The 19,004-nt window shown below is 33.9% G+C and overlaps 1 protein-coding gene across 1 annotated transcript in view; it reads right to left on the bottom strand.

The window, feature by feature from the left end:
• Nucleotides 1-19,004, bottom strand: part of LOC149936633 (uncharacterized) — a 142,798-nt gene that overhangs the window by 105,801 nt on the left and 17,993 nt on the right. Inside the window, exons 2-4 of the mRNA XM_090154649.1 lie at nucleotides 16,895-17,106; nucleotides 11,180-11,386; nucleotides 9,574-9,691 (exon numbers count right to left, since the gene is read on the bottom strand). Of these exons, the coding sequence (XP_090010775.1) occupies nucleotides 9,574-9,691; nucleotides 11,180-11,386; nucleotides 16,895-16,963 (394 nt within the window). The 5' untranslated portion in view covers nucleotides 16,964-17,106. The remainder of the gene's footprint in view (nucleotides 1-9,573; nucleotides 9,692-11,179; nucleotides 11,387-16,894; nucleotides 17,107-19,004) is intronic.

Here is a 19,004-nt window from a genome sequence, read left to right as displayed (position 1 = left end):
AATATGTCCATCGCGTGAGGTTAAACTCCCAATTACCTTAATCACAGCACAATGATATCGCGACAACACCGCCGAGGGTCACAAAACGAGGCGCTCTGATGATTATTCAAAGGTTGGCTCCATTACGCTTCAATCACATTCCGCAACTCGACTCGTAAATGGAAGGAGAATTTGCATCACGTAGAACCATTAAATTCGCCGCGGAGACGAAGACAGTGTCTCTTGACAGTGGCGCCTTCCTCTAGTCTAGTGGCGTCTAGCGTCCACGCTAGGGACAATCGCGAATGTCCGCGCGGGCAAGAGCCTGCAAAAGTGAATGGCCAAGTACGGGAAATGACCAGCGTGAGAGGTCACTATCGTTTGGAGAGGCGCGGACGCTTGGGAATGCGCGACTGTCTGCCGTTCGTATTCGCCGGACGTAGTTGCGTAATGGCCTGCCAACCCTGACAATGACCCTCTCCCGCTATCGCGCCCTTACAATTCTAGCCAGAATGATATCGACCCTATGTGCCTCTGAAAACGCGACTTGAACAAGACGGCCCACTCGTATTATATTTGTTGCGCTGACCCGTCAATAATCGGGATTAAAAATGTTATTTATATCGATATTTTATTTACATTTCTCAGCCTAGCGGTTTCAAAAATAACAAATTACATTTCCCGTCAGAGAACGGTTTCAGAAAAAAATAATGCCCAATTTTCTGGGTCTCCAAATGCCCAAATTGATATTAGACCTAAGATGAAATTACCATATCAATCTTAAAGCAAGTGTCGGCTCAACGTGAAGTAGCTCATTTTTCAACAGATGTCGCTGGCGTCGAAAGCAACTGCCGGCTCTTCCATGGCCACCTGTATTACGAAAAGGCCCCTGTTATTAGAGATGGCCATGAATCTATCAGATTCTTCGAAAAATAGCGACTTTAGTGGAGAGCGTGGTGCCATCTATTAATGGCAAAGGAAGCTAAAATTCAAAATAGCCAAATGATAACGTCGTCAGAGAACTATTTAATTGTAGAGTATTATTGATAGACAACTTATACTCTATTTAGTGGGCTTGAACCTAAACTATAAATCCCATGTAAAAAAATTGTTTATAATTTCTGTAATTCATGTTTAGACCAATTTACAAACGATCCAATCAACGCGAGAGGTACCTATAAGTACCGCCTTTTTTATTTCGACGCTAGCGACATCTATTGAAAAAAGAGTTACTTCACGTCGAGCTGCCGCTTGCTTTAAGCTACATTTTAACCCAAGGCTGATTGGCTCGTTTTTAAAATTGACATTAACTTAAATTATAGTAATTTTCAACAATATATTTTATATGGGATTAATTAAGGTTAAAGTCCACTACGTAGAGTATAATACTTAATGGTTCTCTGACGACGTTATCGTTTATGTTGAATTATAGCTTCCGGATCCATTAATAGATGGCACCACGCTCTCCAGTAAAGTCACTATTTTTCGAAGGATTGAATAGATTCACGGCCATCTCTAATAACAGGGGCCTTTTCATAATACAGGTGGCAATGATATAGCCGACAGTTGCTTCAACCCAAGTTTAAGCCAACAGATGCAATGCGAAGATTTATAGCAATGACGGTGACCTATACCATACTACATGTCTCGTCACTACGTCCAAAGGTAAAAATGAATACACTTACCTTAGAAAAAGGGATATCGCGAAATAGTTACTGTTGTGGGCTGTATGGCTGGATGGGGTTTAAATGTACCCAAAATCCACCACTTACTAAAAGACCTCAGAAAATTACCCCTTTTTAGGGCAATAGGTCGTTTCACAAATTGCTTGCAGGAAAACAAACATTTAGAACGAAGACATTAGAGGTTCGATTTTAATTTTTTATACATGGTAGATGGCGCCAGTTGTAAATATTTGGCGAAAAGGTTTTATGTAAAACTATAAACCAAGTTGGACTAAGGAAAAAGAACACAAAAAATAATAATTTTTTTTACGATTTTTGTAAATCTAAGACCGCTGGCGCCATCTGGTAAAACGCCGAGTATTTAAAAATCGGCCTTTAATGGCGTTACCTCTTCTCCCTCGTCAACTGCAGATCGGTCTATTTCTCGTAGAGCCTGACGCCAATGATGACGACAACGACAACGACTACACTTGGGTTAAATAAATAGTTTCGCGTGGAGATATATTTAGAGGCGAGACTAAAACTGGGAAATGATATACGGCACGAATAATATAGAAAGTCTGGAACACGATACTTAAACTCGACCATTATGATCAAGTAGGGGCGGGGAATTCGGAACCGGATTATGCCCCCCAACAATAAAAAAGAATCGTGCACGCGATGAAAAATACTTACATATACCAAGTGATGCTTCGAAGATAAAATGTTTGACAATAAGATCACGTCTAATATCTACACGAGGAAATTAAAGAATTTGTTGCATATCTGTGTTTCAAATTGGTATAAAAAATAGTAATAAAAGAAAAACGTTCTAAATGCAATAGATAATGGTACAAATTAGTAAATAATAAATAATTTACAATATTGAATTTAATTAAATGTGTGGTAAGTAATGGTAAATAATCAATTATTTACAAAATTGAATTTAAGTAAAAGTAAGGTAAGTAATGGTAAATAATAAATTATTCACAATATTGAATTTAAGTAAAAGTAAGGTAAATAATGGTAAATAATCAATTATTTACAATATTGAATTTAAGTAAAAGTAATTTAAGTAATGGTAAATAATCAATTATTTACAATATTGAATTTAAGTAAAAGTAATTTAAGTAATGGTAAATAATAAATTATTTACAATATTGAATTTAATTAAATGCGTGGTAAGTAATGGTAAATAATCAATTATTTACAAAATTGAATTTAATTAAATGTGTGGTAAATAATGGTTAAAAAATACGGGATAAAATGTAAAAAAGTGGTAAATACGGTAGAGAATGCTAAATAATTAATTACCATAAATTATTTACAAAATTAAATTTAAAACAATGTGTGGTAAATAATGGTAAGAAATGTTATGGTAAAAATGCGAAAAATGGTAAATACCGTAAATAATAAATTAATATACAAAAATAAATTTTAATCTGTGTTAAAAAACCATATGGCCTAAAATGTAAAAAGTGTTAAATATGGTAAATAATGGTAAAAATAAATTGCCGTCAATGATTTACAAAATCAAATACTCAGTCTGACGTGAAATAATGGTTTTGTAACGTTCCGTGAAATTTTCCACTGATAGAAATACTATTTACCGTGTTTTTTGTTATCATAGTATACTTGAAATATTTTTGTAAAAACTAATTTATCCTAAAAAGTAAAAATTAAATTTTGTTTTTACAAAATATATGACTTTGTACAAAATAATTATTTGAAATCTAATAATAAGCTTGTTCATCGTTAGGCTAAGATCAAAGTGAAGTAAATGTTCGCATCAGCTGTCAAAAAAATTGGATGGCCGAAGTTCTAGTTTATGTGGTTTTGGGATATATCTTGGACAAATAAATTACCGGACCAGAACAACAAACAAAAATTATACTCTCCAAAAGGCATCGCCCGCCCCTGCCGACAGAATCTCGAAACTTTTCCACCCAAATACCGAGCACGCGTGTAAAAACTTCGAGCTAAAGATATTTGCTTTTATTTGGCGCAAGGGATTTGTGTGAAAATCTTTCCAATATTAGACACCATGGCGCTACAAGCGACGCTACTCTAAAGAACTAAACGTGCAATCCAGATTCCAGTTCTGTAGTTTATTTGTCCAAGGTTAATTAAAGGTAAATAAGTTAATTAATACTTATGTGTATTATGTTAGTGCTTACAACCGATTCTCTGATAACAGTAATCTGATCCGAAGAAATTATTACTTTGTATCAGATATCAGATTATCTGCATTTACGCTCAGATATTATCAGATTAGTTGATCAAAATACAAACCTATTGGTTTAAACCCGAATTAATTGTAATATTTTAATTAATTTATTTTGATTTGCTTTTTAAACTGAATCTGGTGAGATTAATTATGGCAGGTCAGTTCAGGTCGGCTATTTGAGATAATGAATCAGATACAATTTGAGATCAGATTTCTGTGGGTGGGAAGTATAAAATTTAAAAGTGATCTGATATCTGATAATTATGAACTAAATAAACTGATCAGTTCAGGTCTGTTATCTAGGATAATAAATCGGACACAAATTGAGATCAGATTCGTTTGGGATGGCAATATAAAAGATAAACTTTATCTAATATCTGATAATTATGACCTAAATAAACTGATCAGTTCAGGTCAGATATATGGGATAATGAATGAGATACAATTTGAGATCAGACTGCTGTGGGAGGGCAATATAAAAAAACCTGATCTGATATCTTAGAATTATGAACTAAAGAAACTGATTTGGGATAATGAATCAGATACAATTTGAGATCAGATTGCTGTGGCAGGGAAGTATAACATTTAAACTTGATCTGATATCTGATAATTATGACCTAAATAAACTGATCAGTTCAGGTCGGCTATTTGCGATAATGAATCAGATACAATTTGAGATTAGATTGCTGTGGGAGATAAATAGAATTTAAACCTAATCTGATATCTGAGAATTATGACCTAATTCAACTAATCAGTTCCGGTCAGATATATGGGATAATGCATCAGATACAATTTGAGATGAGATTGTTGTGGTAGGGAAGTATAAAAGATAAACCTGATCTGATATCTGATAATTATGAACTAAATAAACTGATTAGTTCAGGTCGGTTATTTGGGATGCTCAGATACCATTTAAGATCAGATTGTTGTGGGAGGGAAGTATAAAATTTAAACCTGATCTGATGTCTGAGAATTATGAACTAAATAAACTGATTAGTTCAGGTCGGTTATTTGGGATGCTCAGATACAATTGGAGTTCAGATTGCTGTGGGAGGAAAGTATAAAATTTAAACCTGATCTCATATCTGATAATTATGACCTGAATAATCTGATCAGATGGCCATTGGAAGCATTATATCGCCCAGTGTATGCTAAGAGTCCAAAAAGGGAAAATGATATTTTTCGTTCAGCGGAATTCCAAGCACCCTGTACCTTGGAGCGCGAGTGAATGAATGTGGAGAATCAACAAAAAATATTGGAAGCAGAATTTGAAGTATGTGGCCTGACTTGTTTACGAGAATCCAGTATTTTGATTTTTGATACGGCTCGACCAAACTCCAAAATATTAACCCGCCTCTCGTGGAATGTCGGTTAAATATTTTTTTAAATTCGTTTCAAAAATTCGCGTGGAATTTCTCGCGGAATCATCTACACGTAAGAATAACAAAAATAGATAGTTTATGACGGTGTCGCCATCTGTAAGAGTCGATGGGAACTATTACCGAAATGATAATCCTACTGTTTAGGCTTTAAAAAGGACGCTGTAATACTGGGAATAGGAAAATCACGGGTTAGTTTTAGTTCAAGGTGGACCAACTTGGTGTCGCTGAAGTCGATTTCCGACGTAATTTCGTAGAGAAGCTGGAGCGTTCACGTTCAATTTTGACAAAATGGCGCCGTTGTTGTCGGTTAAATGATTAATCTTAGTAAGTTTTAAACATTTTATTTTATAAATTGGTTCTTTAAAAGTTTAAGTAATTGCAATTAACCATTGTGTGAAGTAAAAATAACCAGTAAGCCGCGTATCGCTGAGGTTTTATTTTATCAAATTCACTGGAATCCATTTCATTTCTAAACTTGAAAAATTTAATGAACTAAGCCTAGCCTAACTTTCTCGCAAGTACTGTCCCTAGATATATGAAATTGCATAGATACCAATACGCGGCATACGGGGAAGAACACGGAATAGACAGCTAACAGAAGACCCTATCTATCGGTGACCAAAATTAGTATTTCTAAAAAACAACACGGTAGATTAGGCCTAATAATGTTGATAGCCCTAGGGTAACGTGGAGTGGTAGTCATGTGCCATTTTTTACTTTTGGTGGAAAGATGGCGCTATAACGTAGCGCATCCAGAAAACACGTGTTGTCTGCTAGCTGTCACTTCCGTATCAGTTACTCGTAGAATTGTGTCAAGTAGCTCTTTTTTCAATAGATGTCGCTAGCGTCGAAATCAAAAAGGCTGTACTTATGGGTACCCCTCGGGTTGATTGGATCGTTTGTAAATTGGTCAACAACATAAATTACCGCAATTATAAACAATATTTTTACACGGTATATTTACTTTAGGTTAAAGCCCTCTAAATAGAGTATAAGTTGTCTAAATATAATAGTCTACAATGGCTCTCTGACGACGTTATAGTTTGGCTATTTTGAATTTTTGCTTCCCTTGGCATTAATAGATGGCACCACGCTCTCCATTAAAGTCACTTTTTTTCGAAGAATCGGATAGATTCATGGCCATCTCTAATAACAGGGGCCTTTTCATAATAGCGGTGGCAATGATAGAGCCGACAGTTGCTTTAAATGTTTCTAGACTGAAATTTCAGCGGTTCAGCTTTCACATTAATGAGGTCGAAAGGCGGCGATGGTTGTGAGCAAAATGTGAACTACGCACCACGTTTATTGTGGTTCGATGGAAAGCGATATAACTGTGACAGAGAACGGCATTCAGGCAGAGTTGGCCCTTGATTTATGAAAAGGGCCAAGACCTAAAGCGCCTCTTGTTCCGTGGTAGAAAATATTAGTCCCTGGCTGACACTTCATTACCAAATCAACAGAGGGCGTTATAGCTCTTATCTCTCACCCGCCTCCAACGCGGGGGGGTCGATACCGTTTATAGTGTCTGCCCACCACGAAGCGGTAAAACAAGTTGCCAAAAAGGAAAATTAAGTCCGATGCCTACAGCGCTATCTAGATTCCTAAGCCCGAACGAATGGGCACGGTAACAATATTTTCATATTCATTTAAATTAATATTAATAATTCTAAATCTATAATTATAATTATAATTATAATTTTAATTAGTTTAAAAATAATATTCATATCATTCTAAATTTATTTAATTTAATAATCATTTATTTCTTTACTTTAATTTAATATTCATATGATTCTTAATTTTAATTTAATATTTATTTAATTCTTAATTTTAATTTAATATTAATTTAATTATTAATTTTTGTTTAATATTAATTTAATTATTAATTTTAATTTAATATTAATTTAATTCTTCATATTAATTTAATATTAATTTAATTCTTAATTTTAACTTAATATTAATTTCATTTAATTCTTAATTTTAGCTTAATATTAATTTCATTTAATTCTTAATTTTAGCTTAATATTAATTTCATTTAATTCTTAATTTTTATTTAATATTAATTTCATTTATTTCTTAATTTTTATTTAATATTAATTTCATTTATTTCTTAATTTTTATTTAATATTAATTTCATTTCATTCTTAATTTTAATTTAATATTAATTTCATTTCATTCTTAAATTTTAATTTAATATTAATTTCATTCTTAATTTTAATTTAATATTAATTTCATTTAATTCTTAAATTTTAATTTAATATTAATTTCATTCTTAATTTTAATTTAATGTTAATTTCATTCTTGCATTTAATGTAAGGTTAATTTCATTTTTACTTTTAAGGAAATGTTAATTTAATTAATGAATTGCGCTTTGAAGATTAAGCTCCAGCCCCACCGGACAGAGGGGGACCATATTCCTAGAACAGACAGCGACGAAGTGACAAAGCCCTCTACACCCTTTGTTCTTTTATCGGAATATAGATCGGGCGGGATCTAGGATGGCGGCGGAGTACGAAAGGGGTAAAATGAAAAACCAATAAGAGCGACCGACAGAGACCGGGCAATTCATAAAAGGGTAAAAACTTTTTATGCGAGTTGACTGGCAAAAATGATTGCTTCTTATCTCGTTCTGGATGGAGGTTTGGCCATTCTATAGCTCCGCGAAAGCCCGACAAGGAAACAGAGTGGGGTAAAGTTCGCGTGTTTCGAAGCTATCTCTTTGAAACGTCACCTAAGCCTCGACAAAGCATCTAGGCATAAGCCTTGGTGACAAAAACCTCTTTCTACCCTATTATTGCGTGAAAGCTTTTTATCCTGCACGCTTTAGTATTTTTTTATAGTACGTTTTCAGTGCGGAGCATCATATGTGGCGCAGAAGTTATAATGGGACAAACATCATAAGTTCCGTTTTGGTTGACACCATAGCCAAAGGTAGAGGGGCCTTTCAATATCGGCGAGCTGCCTCTCAGGGTATAGAAGGAGAGTATATAGAGGGCTTCGTCGCTGTCTGTTCCAGGATTATGGATCCTTCTATAGAGTAGTATCAGTGCTACATCACGCAACGTCACCCATGCTTTTTCCTATAGAGAAAAAAACGCGCCAAAGCTACGAGGTGATACTACTCTATATAATAATCTTAAAAGCGTAGTATTGAAATGAAGTTAAGAATTAAATTAATATGTTATTAACGTTAATAATAAAAATAATATTATATTAGCGTAAAGAATGAAATTAATATTATATTAACGTAAAGAATGAAATTAATATTGTATTCACGTTAAGAATGAAATTAATATTGTATTCACGTTAAGAATGAAATTAATATTATAATAACGTTAAGAATGAAATTAATATTATAATAACGTTAAGAATGAAATTAATATTATAATAACGTTAAGAATGAAATTAATATTATAATAACGTTAAGAATGAAATTAATATTGTATTCACGTTAAGAATGAAATTAATATTATATTCACGTTAAGAATGAAATTAATATTATATTAACGTTAAGAATGACATTAATATTATATTAACGTTAATGAAAATAATATTAAATTTAAGTTAAGAATGAAATTAATATTGTATTCACGTTAAGAATGAAATTAATATTATATTAATGTTAAGAGTGAAATTAATATTATATTAACGTTAAGAATGAAATTAATATTCAATTGAAGTTAAAAATGAAACTAGTAATAAATTAAAGTTAAAAATGAAATTAATATTTAATTAAAGATAAGAACAAAATTAATATTTAATTAAAGATAAGAACAAAATTAATATTAAATTCAAGTTAAGAATGAAATTAATAATAAATTAAAGGAAATTAATAATAAATTAAAGGAAATTAATAATAAATTAAAGGAAATTAATAATAAATTAAAGGAAATTAATAATAAATTAAAGGAAATTAATAATAAATTAAAGGAAATTAATAATAAATTAAAGTTAAGAATGAAATTTATAATAAATAAATTAAAGTTAAGAATGAAATTAATATTAAATTAAATTAAATTAATATTAATATTAAAATATTGTTCCGTGCCTTTCTCGCCAAATGTGTATTCACGATTGTAAATGGCGACTTAAGCGCCGAACTATATTTGGCCTTAGGGCAACTTGTTCCATTCTTCCCTGTTCGCGTGAAAGGGTTAACCAATCTCGGGGGGAGGGGGGCAACCATCAATTCTAGCCCGAACAAATCCTAAAAGGAAATTTTTCATCGTCTCCCCTTCCTATTTATTAGGCCTATTCAAGCTGCTTAACTTAATGGAACTACCTTTAAGATGATTAGAAAGGAAAATGCAAAATGATGGATTACCTTTGGTGATGAAATCAATGCGGGGCGAAATGCCTTCCTCGCAGCCTCCCACCACCGAAAAGCCGAACCTCCGATCATCCGACGACAAATTTATCCGAATTTTTAAAAGTTCCTCGTCCTAAGATATAAATACCAAAGGGGGAAACGTTTAGAGCTCTTCGGAGAAAGGCCGTAGTATTTGATTACACCAAATAATTATATTCGAATACCAAAGGTTAAGGTTAACGGTAATAGTAAGTGTAGGGATCTGTTTTTTCGTGTGACTTGAAGTGCTTGGACACCACCCTCTTACGCATTGTAGCCCGGCCCCTGGTAATTGGCTTCACAAGTCACTAGTTGAATTAGGCCTGTGTGCGTAGTTGATTGTTTTTATATTCGATTACCAAAATGAATATTCGAATACCAACACGAATATTCGAATACCAAATTTAACATTCGAATACCAAATTTAATATTCGAATACCGAATTTAATTTTCGAATACCAAATTTTATTTTTTGAATACCATATTTATTATTTGAATACCAAATTTAATATTTGAATACTAAATGTAATTTTCGAATACCATACCAAATTTATTATTCGAATACCAAAATTATTATTCGAATACCAAAATTATTATTCGAATACCAAATTTATTATTCGAATAAAAAATTTAATATTTTGAATACCAATTCTAATATCAAATCGATTATTCGAATACCAAAACGAATAATTGATTACCAAATTGAATCAATATTAATTTTACTTAAAGGTCGATTACATTGGGTTTACTCTGTCTTCCACTGGACGTTGGCTCGCTGCAAGACACGTGTGCTATGCAAGCAGCCAACTATCAGTGAAAGACAGAGTAAACCGAATAACTATGTATTCGGTCTTTAATCAAATAGTTGAAAAGGTTGGCAGAAACTATTTGGTATTTGAAACTGATGTGTAAGCCTTGGCGTGTTTTTGAATTTTCTAGACCTGCCAAGTAAACATAAAACTAAAACGGTAAAACCAAATACGTCAAATTTACGGTACTCGAAGTGCTATCGGTTAACTGGCCCTGTTTCTTCATTCAAAAATATTCGACCAAACTATTCGTTGATACGTCTACAAAGCTAAGATTTGATATTCGATTTTATCTCCATGAAATGGTATTTGAACCCCTCTAAAACGCGTATAGGATTTTTAATGGTTAAAGGCCTTGGTTTTTTTCTGCCTTTCATCCTTTAAATTTACTTTCCTTCCAAACAAATACCCTGGTGGTAGGCTAACAGCAGAACACGTTGATGCGACATCTGTTGATTACTTCTACAAACTTTGAAGGTGCTTCGTAAATTATTAATTAGTTAAAATATTAAGTGTTTTACGAATTATTACGAATAATAGCTGTGAATAATCTTATTAAATCCATATTTAACTCATATTTAACTCAAATATTAAATATTTAACGAATTATTTACAATTAAAAAGCACCTTAGAAGTTTACATTAACGGCCAAATGATGGCGCCACCATATTTGATCACTTGTCGTAAGGTGTCGAACATTTTAAGAGTGGTGCTTCCGTTCGATCGACAAAAAACCGCGTAAGAATTCCCGGAATTGAAAAGAGATTTCTCACCTCAGTGGCGCCATCTACGGATGAGTCCGACGAGCAATCGCTGTTGGGCAAACTTCCGTCGCCACCGTTCCGAAGTTTCTGGTTGGCGTTGTTGTTCGCGGCCACTCTTCGGGCGAATATTTCTTGATCCGAAGACGACCTGCCATGCCAAGCGCCCGAAAAAGTTTGAAAACTAGTCAAACTTCTCGGGTCGTCCCACGGATCCACCTAAAAACGGGATGAAAAATACTATTAAAAAAAACATCCTACTAATAAAAACGACGTTAAAAACACAACCATCACTTTTAAAATGTCGAGATTACAAGTTTGGTAGGATAGAAAATACGCGCTTTCATTTTCCATGACGAGTATTTCTCGTGCCCATCTTTTGGTCAAAAACCACGCCGAAAAAGGGGGGCCATCGCGAATTTAACCCTTTTTTTTCGGATTTAACATTACTTTCACATGACTTAGTCGAATCGACTAAGGCCTAATGGTGGAGAGTTCACGATTCGAGTAGCGTCGTAGAATATTAAAAGATGATTTTGGAAGGAATGTTAAGCGCGCGGAGATGTTTCGCAAGCAACAGTTGACGCCCCTCGTTGCCCCAACAATGGCAGTCACGACTAGCAGGGTGCCGGACAGACGCTCTCCCAAATCACCGCTTCGATACCACCAATTCGGCAGTTTGCTAGAAAGTATTAATTCGTGGAACATGAACGTGCAAGATTACACTTCGTAATGCTCAATTCGTACAACTATTGATATTGCCACGTTTTTCCATTGATTTTTTTCAGGTTTTCTACTGATATTTCCACGTTTTTCTACTGATATCCAGGTTTTCTATTGATATTTCCAGGCTTTCCAGTGTTATTTCAACGATTTTCCACTGTTATTTTCAGGTTTTCTACTGATATTTTCACGTTTTCCATTGATTTTTCCTGATTTTCTACGTTTTTTCATATATGTTTCCAGGTTTTCTAATGATATTTCCAGGTTTTTCCACTGATATTTAAACGTCTATCCATTAATATTTCTTGGATTTTCCACTGATATTTCCACGTTTTCCCACTGATATTTAAACGTTTTTCCCTTAATATTTCTAGAATTTTCCACTGATATTCCCCTGATTTTTTTCCAATGATACTTCCAGGTGTTTTAATTGATATTTCCCTGGCTTTTCAAAGGCAAGAGCATCCAATGTTTAAAGGTAACCTCAATAAAAAACTAAGTCTTTAATAAGAAAACTTTATTGGTGTAAATTTGTACTCTTTAAGTACAACGATACGAACCCTCGTAAATTTCCTTAATTTCCCTGATTTTTACTAAAAACTGAAATTTCCCTGATTTTTACTAAAAACTGAAATTTCCCTGATTTCCCTGATTTTACTAAAAACTGAAATTTCCCTGATACTTCTCTCGCTTTTCTGTCAACAATGTTATTTCCCTGGTATTTCCCTCGCTTTTCTGTCGACAATCTATTCCCTCGTTTTTCTGTCCACAATCTTATTTCCCTCACTTTTATGTCGGCAATTATATTTCCGTCGCTTTTATGTCGGCAATTATATTTCCCTGATATTTCCCTCGGTTTTCGGCCGACAATCTTTTTTCCCTGATAAATCCCTCGCTTTTCTGTCAATAATCTAATTTTCCCTGATATTTCCCTCAATTTTCTGTCGACAATCTTATTTTCCCTGATATTTCCCTCACTTTTCTGTTGAAAATCTTATTTATCTGATATTTCCCTCGATTTTTTGTCGGCAATCTTATTTTCCCTGATATTTCCCTCCCATTTCTGTCGACATTCTTATTTCCCTCACTTTTATGTCTGCAATCTTATTTACCTGCGGAGGTAATCCCAAAAATTGTCTGGGCCAAAGCTAATTGAAAATTCAAAAGTAAAAAAAATAATAAAGAAGACTTGTTGAATTTCCAAATATAATTGATGGTTAAAAAGACTCGCCTTGGAAAGTTACTGTTTTCAAATTTGAAGGAGTGACGAGTTTCCGGTTCCAAGAATCCCGCTCTACGTTAACTGTCATAAACCGATGTAATTTCGTGTCATATTTATGACAATTAAGTTACGTATATTATATTATAAACATCTCTTAAAGAACAAGCAAGTACAGCAAGCTTCTTTTTGGTTGAAAAAAGTACGAGTTGACTCAATTTCCGTTGCGCTGTCAAAGACAGGAAAAAAGGAACCAAATTTCGAGTTTAATTAACTGCCAGGATGAAGGCGAAATCACCCGCCAAATGTTGACAAAAATCATTCTAAAATTTTGATAAAAGCTATACGAAAACTAGGTTAAAATAGGCAGTAACTTTTTCCACCGAGAACGTATTCAATTTAATGAGAACGTACGAGTTTAACTTCCATACCCGCTACCTAAATTTTTCTCTCAATTTTCTCAATTGCTTAGCGCCATCTACGTAAGAACGTTATCTTTTAATTTCCAGAAAATGCGGGTAATTAATTAATTAATTAATAATTTAATTTAAATATTAATTTAGTTCGATCACCCCAAAAAAGCTCGATTTAACCATTTAATTAATTTAATTCAACGTAAATAGATTATCAATTATCAAGAAAAATATATTAAAACAATTGCACGACAGATAGCGTTACTGATTCACCTAAAATTGCGATTTTCAGTCAGGCCTAGGTAATACTTGTTTCTGCAAACGAGTCGTACGTCCTCAGTAACCTAAATATGTTCTTGGTACTAGCGTAGGAGTAACCCAATACGAGTTCATTGAAATCGAATTGTCAACAAATAAGAAACGAAATTGAAACGTCGATCAATCTTGTACAGTCGGTCAATTCCGACCCACTCTTCAGATTATCGTGAGTCAGGAATTTGGGAAAATGAAAATTATAAGCAGGTCAAACGAACAGCGATTAGAGTGTTGCTTTCAGTATTTCATATTAAATACTATCATAAGTAATATAACCTAATTACAAGTGTGACCCATACTAAATACTATTATCAGTAATACAGGGTGTTAACTAAAAAACGATACAGAGCCAATTACTCAAAATGTGTTTTAGGTAAGAATTTGAAATTTGCAGGTTACATAGAGGGTACAGGGGGACAAATGACAATGAAAATTTCAATGACCTTGAACCAGGTCTTCAAGGTCATTAAAATTTTATCTCGAGAACCATTAGGATTATAAGAATGGTTCCAATTACAAATGTGTTCTACGTTTAATTTTAAGTCTAAACAGCTTTGACTCCATCTAATTTGACCAATGGGAAGCCGAGAAATGTTAGACCAAAAACCATAAGGTCATGTGTGGTATTCTACTCAAGACACGACATTTAACGGCTTATAAATCGAATACTACCAGATCTAATAGATCAAAATTGTCGTGAAACTCTAAACTGAGTTTGGTAGTTCGAAATTTGTAATTTATGATGACCTTGAAACATTAGTTCAAGGTCATTCAAAATTATCTCGAGAACCATTAGGATTAGGAGAATGGTTCAAATTAGAAAAAACAAGCGTAAATACTGTTGTAACATAAAATATACAAATATATTTAGCAATTTTATGATACCGAAATTTAAATCGCCAAGTGAAGGTTGAGAAACTGCACACAACAAATATTATCTCTAGAAACGAAGTGAGTGTATTTAAAAATCAATTCCATATAACTTAATAACTCAGTAATCCATCTTTAGTTTTCCAAAATAAGAGTTTTGCATTTTGGAAGCGATTAAAATTTCGCTAGGCCTTGGTCTCAAATGGTAAACATTAAGTCACTACCGGGTGCCGCTATTTCAATACGCCATTAAAGAAAGTTTCTAGAAAACAGAGATATTGCTTAGGTTTTGTAGAAACTGGAGAAAAATTAGATTTAGTTTATCTTTTCTGATAATAGATGGCGCGTGAATCTCTGCAAGTCCAAGTGGGAGCTGGACGAGAATGTAAAGTATCGAAAAAGGTTTGGAAAAAATGCATTAAAATAATTTTAAGTGTCATACTTATTGTTATTGTGTTACTTATGGTGATATTAAGGATCAAGTGCAAATATAAAAATATATGTAACTTACGTATATTACGTTAGTTATGGTAAAATTAGGGATCAAATTCAAATAATAAAATAAATGTTAATTAAGATAAAATTAGGGATCAAATTCAAATAATAAAATAAATGTTTGTTATTGTAAAATTAGGGATCATATTTATTATAATTATGTTACTTATGTTCAACGTAAATTGAAAAGTCCAATTGTCATACTTCTACGTTATTACGTTACTTGCGATAGCATTTATAGGGAAACGGCTTTGGTTACGCGAAAACACGAAAACTGCCGTGATTAGCCAGTTAAATCTCCGGGAATGGGAGACGTAAATAACAATTATAGTAAATGTTGTCACGGCTGTCACCAGCTCAAATGAAAAATGTCGTGACAAATTTGCGCTTTCATCGTTAAAATGTCGCCCAGTAAATATTTACTGCCGTCTTTAAACCGCACCGCACCGCACGTGGGGGTGGTTCGGGGGGAGGCGGGGGGGGGGGAGAAAATAAGAGGGCTGCTGGCTGTCTGTCGGCACTCGCCTCGAATTAGTGTTCTGGATCGAATCAGAAATGCTTTTCTCGAGCGCTCGTATTTCTCCCACCCGCGAATTCCAGTTGGCAGTGAAGGCAAAGGCTGAGGATTGCGTTATTTCAACTGACTAATTTGGGTCAGGTGACGCAAGGTTTTTTCCCCTATATAGCGGGATGTTTTGGTAGCAGAGTTAAGTTTTCTGGCCACCGTCGTTGGTCAACAAAGTTTTCAAAGATATATCGTGAAACGTAGTGGCCTAGACAATGGAGGTGGGTTTCGGTGTAGAAATTTAAAGGCGAATTATGGAAAAAATAGGTAATTTAAAGGCGAATTATGGAAAAAATAGGTAATTTAAAGGCGAATTATGGAAAAAAATAGGAAATTGAAAAGCGAATTAGACGAAAATATAGTAACATTTTCGGTTGCCATGGCAAATCGAATGGGTAGTGCAACGTCTCCTTTTGGGAAATTTCATATCTCATATAGGTCCACATTACGGCCGACTTTGAACTAAATCGGCAATAAACACCTCGGGTACTCTCCTTGTTAGTTTTACGTAAAACTCTTTTTGGGTTTAATTAAACAAAGAAACTGTTCGTCTGAGTCTCAGATAAATAAGTAAAATTTAATTTAATTAATCGGGTCCATTTCTAAGTGGCTTTAGGTAGACCTTCGTGTAACTTGAAAACCCCTAAAAGGGTGGACAAGAATGGGCTTTCGTTTTGCCATGGCAACCAAAAAGGTTTTTTACAACTTAAAAACTAATTTTATCTATTAAAAGTTCATCAATTAGATACATAATTCAGATCATGGCTAAATCTGGTACATTTGAACCAATATACGTCAATTTTGGTAAATATGAGTAAATATACACATATTGAGTAAATACGAGTAATCAGTTTTTAAGTTGTGAAAAACATTTTTGGTTGCCATGGCAAAACTAAAGTCCAATCTTGTCCACCCTTTTAGGGATTTTCAAGTTACACGAAGGTCTACTTACCACCCGAGTTTGAACAAAATTGGAGATAAACACCTCGGGTAGTCTCCTTGTCAGTGCCACAGAGCCAAAATGGACCGCAAAAATTTCCACAATTATTATGGGAAATTTCTCACAATCTGGCAACACTGACTGGTAGGTTCTCAGTAACCCTAGAGAGGTTCTTGCGGTAACTTACCGTGGCGGTGCGTTTGGCGGGAACGGAGGCAACGGCGTCCGTCGGAGCGTGGTGTGGGACGTCAATCATCGCCAAGCCAGGCGCGACCAACGACAAGCGACCCTTCGTGGAAGAGAACCGAACCTCAATTGGTCTTCCCGCTAGTTGGCGGTCTGCGTAACCGGAGCACCCCCGGATCCACGGTCGGGACTTTCAACCAACTTCAATAAACACTGCCAAGGAGAGAAAAAAGTTAGTCACATTCCCGTAATGCTTCGTTAAACAGGGATAAAATAACCAGCACCCCAAAATAAGCTTCTCATTTTTCAACTAGCAAATATGCCGGGTTCTTTGGGATCGTATTTAAATCGTTAGCAATTTATCATCAATTCGTTTACAAGGTTAGTTTTATTTCCTGATATGAATTGTATCTAAGTAACCTAATAGCTAGCGGTACCAAATATTAAAATTAGAGAAAATATTGTGGGGTGAACTTTCAAATTCCTTGAATATTTATTGAAATTTAATTCTAGAAGCGCAGTCATGATGAATCGTTATATTTTGCAAGAATTGGGAAATGGAAAATGGGTTTCAAAATCCTTCTAAGGAGTTTTTTCTAAGGGTGTTTAATAGAATAGTTTTGTAAGGCAAAACCAATATTTGCATTCGCAAATTTGTTTAGAGCGTGTTTGACTAACGCTCTAGTTGAAGTTTTAATATGAAACTTTAACAACCAACTCCAAATCAAGCATTTTGACAATTTTAATTGATATTTTAATAGAATGGCATAAGAAAAATACCAAAACTTGAAAATCCAATTCCAAACCAAACATTATTTAATATAATGGCATGAGAAAAATACCAGGTTTTAGCTAAGTATGTAATCTTTTAAAATCGATTCCGATTGCATTTACAAATTAGACCTTTTATTAATTTTATAAAATTTATTTAAAATAGTTTTTCTAGATCACATTACAGTTTCAACGCATCTAAACACCGTAACAACACTTTATTATTTAATTATATTATAATTACTTATGAATGGATTAAAGATACTATTTATTTGGGCCTCACTCGAGTCAATAAAGCGCAATACTGAGGGGGATGCTATCTCCATCTGGTAGCAGAAAATGTTACTAAATATTCGAAGGGTTAAACGGAATTAATCTGTAAAAAATAAATTATTCCTCCTAACTATAGATTGAAAATTTAGTAGAATTATAGTATTATCATCCTAGATAACAGTAGTAAATTACCACAAATGATTTCCGGCGAAAACCTACTTTAACTAAATTAATTAATTAATAGATCTCGACTCTGGAAAAGTGTTTAAGATGATTTAAAAAATATAACCGCTAATTTTTCACCCTTTAAATTGAATCATTTAATCGAGTCTAGGTCGAATTTTGTGCCGTCGCCTATCCCACTTTACCCGAAAATGTTTACATTTTCGAGCGCCTCGAGTGGCAGAAAAATTAAGTGAAAATTCAGAGTATGCCTACTCCATCTGGTGTCAGAAAATGTTACTAAACATTTATAAAGTTTAACCTTAAGCACACAAATGTTAGCCCGTGTTTACTATAATTTGATATTAAATCCATAATTAAAGCGAGTAGGAAATGTGTAATGGTCGAACAGGGCGTTTGACAAATCCGGGAGTGGAACCGGTTAAGATAAGGGCACTTGACGAAATTTAAATTCGAAACCGGAGGGACATAATTTCCCAACGATCTCGGCACTTTTTAAGTGTTCATTTAAAATTTGTTTATCCTTATCTTGTCTCCGGGGTATAACAAAGCAATCACGATGGATTTTACATTTCGAAAATTTCCGGGGCTATTGAGAACGACCATTTTTATCGCCTGTTTGTTTTAGCAAAAGTAAAGCGTCATGAGAATAAGTATGACAATTCCTATTTTTACAACTCAATTTTTTTAATGATATTCTGATTCTTCAATGGCCATACAAATCATAAAGTGGCTAATGGTTAAAAATTATACGCATTTTGTTTCTAGTCTTTGGAACTGTCTAACCGTTAGACAGTTCCAAAGACTAGTCACCAAATGCGTAGACAGTTCCAAAGACTAGTAACAAAATGCGTAGACAGTTCCAAAGACTAGTAACAAAGTGC

The sequence above is a fragment of the Leiobunum rupestre genome, chromosome 7 (assembly GCF_980474605.1).
Source record: "Leiobunum rupestre chromosome 7, qqLeiRupe1.1.hap1, whole genome shotgun sequence".
NCBI lineage: Eukaryota > Metazoa > Arthropoda > Arachnida > Opiliones > Sclerosomatidae > Leiobunum > Leiobunum rupestre.
Note: the sequence above shows the minus strand (reverse complement) of the source record. Positions and strands in the feature narration are given on the sequence as shown.